We start from the raw sequence: 12,102 nt of genomic DNA on the forward strand, positions 1-12,102 counted from the left end.
ATGGGGACAGAGGGCACTGACAATTTAGCATCGTTTCCTCTCCCAGGGGTTGGGGATGAGATACAAAAAAGAAGCTGCCAGGAGACATAAAACTCAAAGAGGGCTTAGCTGCAGGGCTGTGGTCCACAAGCCTGCTGTGGACAGTTGTGCAGGTTGGGGCCTGCACAAGACTGTCTCTGAAGGGGCTACATTGGACCCAGGGGCAGCCCCAAAGATTTGCTTAGATGAGTTCCTGAGCACTGTGGCTCCATCCAGCACCCTGCAGACAGGGAGGATACAGCTGGAGGACCTGAGTGCTCTCCCACACCAGCCCCCGCTCCCTGCCTAAGACCCCCTGGACCTGCAGACAATTCCATGCACTCAGAATCCCACAGTTAAGAACCCCTGAAGAAGCCCCGATGGCTACATGGTGGGTTTTCTCACAGCTGTCTCCACCTACCTCCACCCTGTTTGGCAGCCCCTACAAACGCTTTCACAGAATGAGGAAGGGAGTCCTCTCACTGGGGCCTGGACTGAACCTTCTCCCGGTGGCTGCCACACTTGGCCTGCTCTTACTCAAGAACCTCTATAGTTCCCATCCTCCACAGGGTCAACTTCCAATGTGGCTGCCTGCACTCCAGCCAAGAGGCTCTGCTCTGGGCCCCTCCAGGTGCCTGGCCTGGGTCTGCGGCTGCCCCCAGCCCCCTGCACTGTCCTTCCTTAGTGCTCCCCTTCCCGCAGGGTGAAGGATAGTTCAGGGCAGAGGAGCTAAGTTCAAGTTCATCCATAGGACAGGTGCCTATTTCGCTCAGGGCCCAGGAATAAAGACCTGCCAGGCTCAGATGGCAGAGGGGAGGCTGGCTGTCCCAGGGGATGACCACCAGTGGGGTAGGCACAGAGAAACAGGAGCACAGGCTGCCCCCAGAAGGCTGGCCCCCAGAGGCATCCACTGAGGACCCCAGTTGTGCTGCTCAAGCTGGGCGACTGCCAAGCCTTAGCGACCCAGCTGACAAGAGCCTGCCCTCCCCCAGGGTCCCCAGAGAGCTGGTGCCTCCCCTGGGTCCCGATTTGCATGGCAGGAAGGGGCCTGGTGAGGAAGAGGCGAGGAGGGGATAGGCGGCAGCCGGTGCAGTTACACGTTTTCCCCCGAGCAGCCTCCGACGTTGTCACGGGCTTGGGGTTGGGGACAGAGCGGTGACCATGGCTGGGCTGGCGTTGTCTCCTGTGCCCAGCCTCTGGCTGGTGGTGCTGCTGCTGCTGCTCTCAGGTACCCAGGACGAGGCCTGTGGGGTCCGCTGTGTCTCCAGCTCTCTGGGCCCTGTGGCCCAGCCCCCCCCTGCTCCACCCTCCTCCTCTGTCTCTCACTTTTTCTGCTGCCTCTCTCTCTCTCATGGCCCTGGGGCCTGGGTCTGTGGGTGTCAGCTGCACATGGGGAGGGGGTCAGGAGTCTGTGGCCCCAGCCCCTCTCCTGCCTGGAGGGCATCAGGCTGAGCTAGGCATGAGAAGCAAACCAGAGTTAGCAGCCAGGACCGTAGAAGAACTGGGCTCAGGAGGAAGAGGCTGAGGGCACTGCCTGGGGGCCGGCAGGGGAGGGGCTGTCCCAACTGGACCCTGGAAGATGCGTGATCCAAATGAGGCCTCCTCCTCTGGGAGATGGAAGAGCCTCCGGGCTGTGACTTTCTTCCTGTTTCTCTTTAAAAAAAAAAAAAAACAACAAAAACAAAAAATAGAGACATGGTCTCCCTTATTGCCCAGGCTGGTCTCAAACTCCTGGCCCCAAGCAATCCTCCTGTCTTGGCCTCTCAAAATGCTGAGATTTCCCTGTCCCGCCTGTCTCATTCAGACGCCTGCTCAAAGCCACCCTGAGGGTCAAAGGCAGAAAGGGGGCTGGGGGCTGGGCCTGGGGGCGAGGTTTCCAGTACCCCCACCCCACTCCTGTCTTTCAAGTACAGGGGGCAGGGAGGACTGCAGGGTCTTGAAGCTGCTGTCATGGAAGGAGGAAGTAGCTCTGGAACCTAGAGGGCATGCAGGGATGGGGCAGCCGGGGGCCAGAGGAGGCCCTGACCTGGCCCCGCCCACTTCCTCCCTCCCAGCAGCTGAGCCGGTGCCAGCAGCCAGTTCAGAGGAACTGTACCGGAATCCCAAAGGTCAGTGGCCTCACCCACCCTTCTGAGGGCAAGTTTGCCTGTGTCCGACTATGGTCCTGTCCTGGGGGTGGCCCCACTTCCCGCCCTTGTCTGATCTCCCCATCCAGGACTCCCATCCCCAGGCCTCCTTAGGATCTCCTGCGAACCCCACCCCAGGCCCGCTGTGATCCTCATGAGACACAGGCTCTCCAGCTGTGGCCACTGAGGGGCTGGGATAAACTCTGGGTCACAGCAGGGGAGCCTGGGGGTTTCTCTGGGGCTCAGGCTTTGGCCTGTCTAGCTGGGGATCTGGCTGAGCCTCGGGTGAGCCCTCCAGGGCAGGGTCACTGTGTGAGGAGCTCAGGGATTCCCAGGGAGCGCTTGCTGAGAACAAGGCAGTCGAAGCTGGAAAGAGCATTCTGGAGCAAGAAGTGGACCCAGTCCCTGCAGGAGGGAAGCGGGGGATGATGGAGGGAAGTCAGGTGGGGGGGTGGGGGTCGACCGAGGAAGGGCTTAGTTGCCAGGCTAGGAGTTTGCCTGTATCCCTGAAGAAACTGAGGAGACTGATGATTTCAGGCGGGTGCAGGGAAGCCCAGGGAAGGGAGGGGCAGAAGCACCAGGCCTGTGTGCCTCCAGGTCCTGGGGGTGTGGCCCAGGTCAGGCTGTTGTAGTGGGCATGGGAAGGAATGGCAAGGTCCCAGCTCTCTTCTAAAGGAAAATCGAAGGGTAGGTGGGGCAGTCGGGAAGGGGCAGAGTCTGAGAGCTTGGCCGTGGCTTCTCACGTGGCTCAGCCTCTCACGTGGCTCTACCTCCTGCCTGTCACACACCCTGAGAAGCAAGGACTGAGCCCAGGGGTTCTGTGCCAGCCAGGGCAGGGGCCTGCTGCAGGGGCTGGCAGTCAGGAAGATGCCAAGAGGAATTCTGAGCCTGGCTTTCGCGCCCACAGGTAGCCCTTGCTCTCAGATCTGGCAGTACCCACGTTTCATAGCAAGGAAACGGGGCTTCACAGTGAAAATACAGTGCCACACGGATGGCACCTCCAGCATCGTGAGTTGGCTCCGGAAGCGGAAGATGGACGAGGAGCCCCAGCAGGTGAACCTGGAACAGGGCCACATGCATCAGACCCAGAACGGCTCTGTCACCACCCTCACCATCCAAGACATCCAGTTTGAGGACAACGGCATCTACTTCTGCCAGCAGGAGTGCGACAACTCCTTGGAGGTCTACCTGGGCTGCGGCACGGAGCTGCGAGTCATGGGTGTGTGCCAGGCGGCTGGGACGCTCCTGTAGCCATCCACCCCGGCCTGCCTCTTGCAGCAATGGCCATGGCCCTAGAGCACCCAGGAAAGCCTCTGGGACCTGGGGGAGCTGCCCTTAGAGTCCTAAAAGGTGGACTCTGACCCAGGCTCACCACCCCCCACCCTGTCCCCACAGGGTTCAGCACCTTGGAACAGCTGAAGCGGAGGAACACGTTGAAGGACAGCATCATCATGATCCAGACGCTACTGATCATCCTGTTCATCATCGTGCCCATCTTCCTGCTGCTGGACAAGGTGATCAGGGGACAGGGGAAGCCTTGGGGGACCATAGAGGAGGCCATTGCACAGGCCAGACATAGGCAGTGTCTCCACTTCCCCAGCTCTTGTTGTGGCCTTTTTGGCCAAGCCCGTCCCCAGAGCCTCCCTGCTGGCTCACCTATTCAATCATTCCTTCCTTCCTTCATTCATTCAGCTGTTCTTGCAAAATGCACCTCACTCCTGACCCCTTACTCCTCATCCCCAGGCCCTCCCCAGCCGGGCCCAGTGGGGGATGGGGCCGGGGGATACTAACACTCTGATCTCCAACCTCTCTGCCCCCAGGATGACAGCAAGACTGGCATGGAGGAAGATCACACCTATGAGGTAGGGAGCAGGGCAGGCCCCGCAGCTCTGAGTCCTTGGGTCAGTGGCCGCTATCTGCTGGTGTGGTCAGGGTATGGCCCCAGCCTGACCTCTACTTCATGTCTCCAGGGCCTGAACATTGACCAGACAGCCACCTACGAGGACATAGTGACGCTGCGGACGGGGGAAGTGAAGTGGTCTGTGGGTGAGCACCCAGGCCAGGAGTGAGAGCCAGGCCCTCCCCACACCCTGCACGCAGGCTCCCAGGCCTCGGTGATTGCTTTGGAGCTTCCTGGCTCCTGGCCCAGCCCCCTTCCCAGACCCGCAGCCAGCCTCTGAAGCTGGCCCACCAGAGCTGCCACTCATCTCCAGGCCCTGGTCCCCAGCTCTTGCCAAAGGGCCTGGAGCAAAAGGACGACAAGGCAGCGACCTGGAGGGAATTCTCTGGGGATGGATGGGACCCAGCCTCCTGGGGGTGCTATGAGGGGATCCGTCCCCATGCGTAGGATAGGGGAGGCAGAGACTGGTCCAGAACCTGGAAATGGACTCGGAGCCAAGGGACTCCCAGCAGAGCTTGGGAAGAGCCGTGGACCCGACTGGGCCCCAGAAGAGCCACAGGAACATTGTTCCTGTCCCGCAACCACTCCCACCCCAGGGGGCGCCTCAGCCTCAAGGCCCTTTCCCCATGGAATAAACGATGTGTCCTGAGAAACCACACACAGGCTCGTGACATCTTATGGGTTTGGGGTGAATAGGAATGTCTGTGTAGGCACTTCTGTTGTTTGAATGTGGCACCTGTGAGCCCTCGAGGGTGTGGGAGAGGTGACGGCCACCCCTTCTCTCTGAAGACCCAGTTGGAGCCTGTGATCACACCCCCTTTTCTTCCCCCTGGAACTGGGGGCTGCATGCCAGGCCCTGGCTGGACCCAGAGTAGCTGGCGAGTGACTGGGCCTGTCCTTCCCCTCAGCAGGAACGCCCTCACCCTGCACTCCATTCAGCCAACAAGCAGTAACTGAGTCCCGCTCTGCCTCCACCTACAGGAAGCCCTCCCAAAGCACCTGATCCCTGTCCAAGCCCTATTCAGACCAGCCTAGGCATCAGTGACTTAGCTACTGCCTTGTGCTACTCACTCTGGCCTTGGTTCTCCAGTCAAACTGGAAGCTCCCTGAGGGTAGAGGTTTCCCTGCCTCTATAACACTCCACTGCCACCCCCAAGGGGCCTAGGAAAGCTTGATGCAAAGCCATCAAGAGTGAGATCTAAAGAGTGAGGCTTTGTATGGTGAAGCTTTGGGGCTCTTAGCCATGATACCCCTTCAGAAATTCACAGTTTCACATCAGAGGTCCCCTATGTTCCCAGGGTCCTCAAATAATGGCCCCTAGGGCCCTCCAGCCCACTAGCTGTGGGAGGTCCTAGGAACAGCTCCCACCTGGGAGGCCAAGTGCGATCAACCTGCATGTGCAAACCCCCCTCCCAACAGGCTGTGCTCCACTTCCTGTTGACCCTGGAGGGAATCCTTCGAAACCTCTCTGCTGCTCCTGCTCTGAATTCCCCTATGGAATTCATAGGGAGACCCTATGCTTGGGGAGCTGCCAGTTTAACTGGCGAATCAAGGTTAGCACACGGAAACTAGTGAGAAAAGTGCCAATTTTCACCAGATTGCCTCTGGAATTCCAGGTGGGACCGGTGGGGCAGGCACCCACACCTGCGGTTTCAGGTCAGTCTCTCCACCGCCCTGGGTCAGGCTGGGCCAAGCCGGGCAGGCCTCGTGTTTTCTCCGGTCTCTGGGCCACTGTAGGGAGCCAGGTTGTTTTGGCATCAGCCTCTACTGAGCCGAAGCCCTTCCTTTCCTGCTGCTTTGCATAGCGGCACTAATTGCGTCCTCCTACCTCCACCAGGGACCTAGGCAGCCGGGTAGGAGATGGGAGGAGGCTTCATTTCTCCCCCAGGCAGGGTCTCCCCCTGCTTGAGGCTGCCCTGGGTTTGGGGAGGCCTTGGCTTTACCTAAACACTTTTTAATACCTTTGAACAGCTCAGTTTCCCTGAGACTTATTTTATTATTATCTTTTTTTTTTTTCTTGGAGACAGAGTCTCTGTCGCCCAGGCTGGAGTGCCATGTTGCAGTCTCGGCTCACTGCAACCTCTGTCACCCAAGTTCGAGCAATTCTTCTGCCTCAGCCTCCTAAGTAGCTGTAATCCTGAGTAGCTGGGATTATAGGCGCACACTGCCATGCTCGGCCAATTTGTGTATTTTTAGTAGAGACAGAGTTTCACCATATTAGCCAGGCTCGTCTTGAACTCCTGACTTCAAGTGATCCACCCACCTCAGCCTCCCAAAGTGCTGGGATTACATGCATAAGCCACCGCGCCCAGCCTGTTCTCGTTAACAGAAAATCATCTGAGCATAGGCCTTGGCCTCTCCACCAGACACCCCCAAAGGGCTTGACTTCATGGGTTTAATGTAGGAGCCCTCCCTGGTTTGTTTTTCTGTTTTAAGGGCTCTGGGAGACTTCATGTCTGTCTTGTGCACCCCCAAAACTCTCATAGGCAATGGAAACATAGCTGGGTACTGATGGTGGGGACAAGAGACATCTCAGGTCTCAGTTGCTTTATCTGCAAAATGGGAATCTTAAAGCGCATCGGAGGGAAAAAATTTGGGCCAGACATTGTTTTGTAAAAAAAATCATCACAATAAAATTGAGGGCCAGGTGCGGTTGCTCACACCTGTAATCCCAGCACTTCGGGAGGCCAAGGCAGGCAGATCACCTGAGGTCAGGAGTTCGAGACCAGCTTGGCCAACACGGTGAAACCCTGTCTCAAAAATTAGCCAGGTGTGATGGCAGGCACCTATAATCCCAGCTACTTGGGAGGCTGAGGCAAGAGAATAGCTTGAACCCAAGAGGCAGAGGTTGCAGTGAGCCAAGATCATGCCACTGCGTTCCAGCCTGGGCAACAAGAGCAAAACTCAGTCTCAAGAAAGAAAAAAGAAATGACTTTGTTTCCTTTGGGTATACATAATTTTAGCAAATGTATAGATTTGTATCACGACCACAAAATCAGAACACAGAATATGAACCGAAAGCTTTTATTGGGTTCAACAAATACATATTGAGCACCTCTTAAATGCAAGAAAAATGGATTGAACATATCCATCTTCATTTACACTCTGCCTGATGTCCCTGGAAGAGGGTCACACTATCTGATTTTTACAAACAAGGAAAACAAGGCCCAGGGAATTTGCCATTAACTGGCCAGAATCACACCTAGACCTTCTGACTCCAAATCCAGCATTTTCCCGACTGCACCATGGCCACCTCTCTTGAAGGGCCTTGCAGCAGTAAGACCTCAAACCTAAGGAGGAGGAAAAGGAGGAGGAATCCAGGGACAACTTTGGCTGTCTTCAATGTTTGTGATTTGAAGGGGATTTTCTTTTCCCATGTTCACAAAGTCCAAGGCCCCAAAGGCCCTACCCCTTCTTACCAGGGCCTAGTAGGGGGCCTCTGAGCACCCTCCAGAGGAAGCCACTGTGCCATCCTTCCAGGATCCCAGCTCTGCAGCTGTCCCCTGCCCCCCCCTCCCCAGAACGCAGCTCTGAGGCCCCTGGTGGGCACATGCCCCATTGCCCACTGGGGGAATCCAGCTCCTCCCAGGGGACCCTGGTTGAAGCACAGGTGGCTCCTCCTCCATTCTAGCTTGACTTCCTGCCCTCTTGCTGCAGGTGCTGCTTAGGGTTGGGGTGATTTGACCAGAGGTTTTGGGTGTTTTTCCAGCAGAATCAGAGGTGAGAGAAAAACAAAACACAAAAAACTGTGGCTATTTGGGTGCCGTTGGGGTGGCAAGAACAGGTAGTGTTCATCTCTTAGTAAGTATCTGGCCTGGCTGAGGCTTCTCTGAGAGGCCTCTAAAGTCATCTCCGGGCCAGGAGCTGTGGCTCATGCCTGTAATCCTAGCACCTTGGGATGTCGAAGCGGGTGGATCATATGAGGTCAGGTGTTCAAGACCAGCCTTGCCAACATGGTGAAACCCTGTCTCTACTAAAAATACAAAAATTAGGCTGGGCACAGTGGCTCACACCTGTAATACCAACACTTTGGGAGGCTGAGGCAGGCAGATCACCTGAGGTTGGGAGTTCAAGACAGCCTAGAGAAACCTCATCTCTACTAAAAATACAAAATTAGCCAGGCCTGACGGCAAATGCCTATAATCCTAGCTACCCAGGAGGCTGAGGCAGGAGAATTGGTTGAACCTGGGAGGTGGAGGTTGCAATGAGCCAATATCATCCCATTGCACTCCAGCCAGGGCAACAAGAACAAAACTATCTCAAAAACAAAAACAAAAATTAGCCAGGCGTGGTGGCATATGCCTGTAATCCCAGCTACTCAGGAGGCTGAAGCAGAAGAATCGCTTAAACCTGGGAGGGGGAGGTTGCAGTGAGCTGAGATCATCCCACTGCATTCCAGAGTGGGCAACAGAGCGAGACTGTCTCAAAAAAAAAAAAAAAAAAAATGCCGTCCCAGAACGTGGTATTTGCGATCCCTGTCTGCTCTCTTTGGTTGACCTCAAGAAGTGGATTCGGAGCCCACATCTGTGACATTCCTGGGTGTGTCCCAAGTCTCCAAGCTGTTCCTGGCATGTCATCCTCTGGTCCTGCCATTGACTCAGCTGCAAACAATCACAAACCTTCCTTTTGGGACACCTGCCTCTCCCACCCAAAGCCTTTACTTAGAAACAGGTGACTGCAGAGAACAAAAATTAATGAACATTATCTCCTAACTTAAATCAGAGTATAGTTTGTTAAAACACACTAGGCTTTTAAAGGCATTCCCACTCCCAGCAGACCTAATATTTTCCACACGTGGCAGGAGGGGAAGTAGGGAGTTCCAGTTCTGTAAGTTGTGAGTCCGTATAGAACATTCCTGGGGAGTGGGCATGGTGGCTCACGCCTGTAATCACAGCACTTTGAGAGGCCAAGGCAGGTGGATCACCTGAGGTCAGGAGTGCAAGACCAGCCTGGGCAACATGGCGAAACCTAATCTCTACTAAAAACACAAAAATTAGCTGGGCATGGTGGTGCATGCCTGTAATCCCAGCAACTGGGGGGGCTGAGGCAGGAGGATCACTTGAATCTGGGAGGCGGAGGCTGCAGTGAGCCAAGAGTGTGCCGCTGTACTCTAGCTGGGCAACAGAGCAAGACTCCATCTCAAAAAGAAAAAAAGAAATTCCTGGGAACTTGAACACACTGCCTTGTCACCTTGTGCATTTAATTTTGCTCATGTACATATTGCCATACATTCAAGTTCCTGTCATTATTTTATTTATATTTTTATTGTATTTATTTATTTATTTACTTACTTATTTTTTGAGATGGAGTTTTGCTTTTGTTACCCAGGCTGGAGTGCAATGGCATTGGCTCACTGCAACCTCCACTTCCTGGGTTCAAGAGATTCTCCTGCCTCAGCCTCCCAAGTAGCTGGGATTCCAGGCACACACCACCATGCCTGGCGAATTTTTGTATTTTTAGAAGAGACAGGGTTTCACCATGTTGGCCAGGCTGCTCTTGAGCTCCTGACCTAAGATGATCTGCCCACCTGGGCCTCCCAAAGTGCTGGGATTACAGATGTGAGCCACCGCCCCCTGCTCTGTCCTTGTTATTTTAAAATAATTATACCAGTAGGAGGATGTCCAGACACAGCATGGGCTACCTGGCCATGCCCAGCCAGTTGGACATTTGAGTTCTTTGCTTGGCACTGTCCTCTCATGCGCTGGGTCCACTTAGTAGATGCTTGTTGAACTTCTGGGCCTGGGGCTGTGCCAGCTGCCTCATCCCTTCACCTCCTGGCTTATTCTCTCCCTATATATTTTAGCTATTTTCTTCATGGCAATGTTTCTAATTAGAAATTTCTATTTTACCATTATATATTTATTTGTTTGCTCTTATCTGTCCCCAGTAGATCGTTAGCTCCAGAAGAGAAAGGATCATATATTTTGTTTATCTATGTATGCCCATCCGCCTGGTACAATGTCTGGCACATGTTATAGGCAACAATTACTTGTTGAATCAGTGAATACACATATAGAAGAATGAATGAATGAATGAATGAATGAATGAATGAAAAGATGCAAGGCAGAAATCCAGCCTCAAAGAGCTTACAGTCTGGTAGGAGGAATAAAACATCTACAGATAGCCACAGGACAGGTCAAAGGAAGGAGAGGCTATATCCAGCTGAGGGCACCCCATCAGGAAAGCACCCCAGACTTCCTACAACTACTAGACATACCTTGATGCTTTTCACTTCTCTGTCAATGGACTGTTTCCCTGGAGAATAATCCCCAAAGTGAAATTACTTAGCATGTCCAGTTAGGTAGATGGTTATATACTTCTTGGTTGTTCAGAGATCGTCAACCAGTGCAGACAATACCCCCATCAAAACAGAACTGTGCCTGCCCCTCTCCTCCCACAAGCCTTCCAAGGCCCTTCCTCCATGCCTGAACCCCCTGGCCATATCATGTGGCAAATTTAAGGGTTCAATGAGATACAGGAAGTGAAACGCGATGTACACTGAAATGTGCAATACAAATTTGCAGCATCTGCAGCATGATGTGCCTCAGTTCACTAAACCAAGCTACGCTGGGTCCTTGTTTTCTACCACTTTTCCCAATGCCTTCGGACACCTCAGTCTGCAACTGACGTTCCTTGTGTTCAATTCCCCCCATCTTTTTGGAACATCCTCTGTGCAGGGGCTTGACCCCTGTCCTCCTAGCTTTGCACTGAGGCAAGTTCTGTCTATGTCTAGACGTGCTACCATCTTTACTATACGAGGTTTCTAAAGATCTTGGCATGGAAGGAAAGACGTGGTCACTTAGGAACTGGGAGAACTCCGGGCAAGCCACCTTATCTCTTTGAGCTTCAGTGTCCTCAGCTATGAAGTGGGACTCACATCCCGAAGGCTCAGTAGAGTGCCAAGCACAAGGTGGACACGCAGAAGTATTGATCATCTTCCTCACCTCCCCTAGGAAAGCCCTTGGGAATCCCCACATAATATTCTCTGAAGACCTTAATCCAATGAGCAGAGTAATTGACTGAGTACCAAGACTCACAGAAAGGACGTTGGAAGCCAAAAGGAGGTAGAGTATGCCCCGGATGCGATAACCAGCCTCTGATCTGAACGAAGAAAGAACAGAGCTGCAGGTGGGAAGGGTGGGCCTCAGGTCACCCAAAGTGGGAGTGGAAGTAGCACCCACCAGTCCCTCGAAGGCTGTCCCTAAGACTGGATGAGTATGGCTTCGAAAAATGTGATCATCCTCAACCCCACAGTCTTGAACCTAAGAGGAGATCTCAAAGCCTGAAAGACACCACTTCAGGATCAATAGCAGACCTGTGACTTTCCGCAGCAGGCACAGAGAACCCTAGAGTGAGTTGAGGTTAGACATAGGAAGGGCTTCCAAACACACAGGGAAATTCATGAATCCAAAATTATAAACAGAGGGTCTTTAAAAAAAAAAAACAAAAAAAAACCAAGATGATTGTGAGATGTATCCTGAGCCTTTTGAGACTGAAGTCAGAGGTGTGAAGCCCAACCTCGCCCCACTGGCCATGTGGGGTCCTTGCTGGGTAGTCTCTCAGCCTTCAGGAGCCAGGGATATGACCCAAGTGATGCCCCAACAGTGGATGACTTCCCAGAACTGTTAGGAAAATCCCAACTCTAATTCAAAGATTACTTTTTACTAGCAATGAATTATGGATGTGGTCTCCATTGCTCAAGGCCCTGGGAAGATTCTAGACTACAGAAAAAAGTCACTGACTTCTACCCATACATGTGGGCCTCAGTTCATTCCTCTGGTCCAGTGATTGCAATGGTAACCCTTTGTAAAGGTGTTTCCCCAGGAGTCTCTAGAGTCCTCTGAGTGACCATAATTCTGGGGGCTACAGAAATGGAAAGTTGAGAGGAGACACTCCCCTCCCTTGGCTTGTCCCACGTGTTCCTGGCAGTAACTTGACTGTGGAGCCTCGCCACCCCTGTGTCCACCTGTGGAGTTATGAAGCGGTTCCCAGCTCAGCCCTTGCCACCCTCATTCCAAAGGCGACTTCTTCCATGATATAAAGTTCACACCTAAGTTC

The 12,102-nt window shown here is 53.6% G+C and overlaps 1 protein-coding gene across 2 annotated transcripts; it reads left to right on the forward strand.

Moving 5' to 3' along the window:
• Nucleotides 1-1,090: 1,090 nt before the first annotated feature.
• On the forward strand, nt 1,091-4,702 carry CD79B (CD79b molecule). Of its 2 annotated transcripts, none has more exons than XM_032242001.1 (6): nt 1,091-1,246; nt 2,076-2,126; nt 3,052-3,363; nt 3,540-3,658; nt 3,965-4,006; nt 4,115-4,702. In XM_032242001.1, exons 1-6 carry the CDS (start codon nt 1,180-1,182, stop codon nt 4,211-4,213), a joined length of 690 nt encoding a protein of 229 aa, XP_032097892.1. In that variant the 5' UTR covers nt 1,091-1,179; the 3' UTR covers nt 4,214-4,702. The 2 variants fall into 2 exon arrangements, with proteins under 2 accessions (XP_032097892.1, XP_032097891.1); XM_032242000.1 differs by having other exon boundaries at nt 1,092-1,246; nt 2,073-2,126.
• The last annotated feature ends 7,400 nt before the right edge of the window (nt 4,703-12,102 follow it).

The sequence above is a fragment of the Sapajus apella genome, unplaced genomic scaffold, assembly GCF_009761245.1.
Source record: "Sapajus apella isolate SASKATOON/1434 unplaced genomic scaffold, GSC_monkey_1.0 scaffold48, whole genome shotgun sequence".
Classification (NCBI taxonomy): Eukaryota; Metazoa; Chordata; class Mammalia; order Primates; family Cebidae; genus Sapajus; species Sapajus apella.

What these genes read in the sequence shown, in the direction of transcription:
- CD79B (XM_032242000.1), top strand. Translation starts at nt 1,180, where the DNA reads ATGGCTGGGCTGGCGTTGTCTCCTGTGCCCAGCCTCTGGCTGGTGGTG. An exon ending in GCTGCTGCTGCTGCTCTCAG is followed by an intron (nt 1,247 to 2,072) that starts GTACCCAGGACG and finishes CCTCCCTCCCAG; the next exon opens with CAGCTGAGCCGGTGCCAGCA. An exon ending in ACTGTACCGGAATCCCAAAG is followed by an intron (nt 2,127 to 3,051) that starts GTCAGTGGCCTC and finishes TCGCGCCCACAG; the next exon opens with GTAGCCCTTGCTCTCAGATC.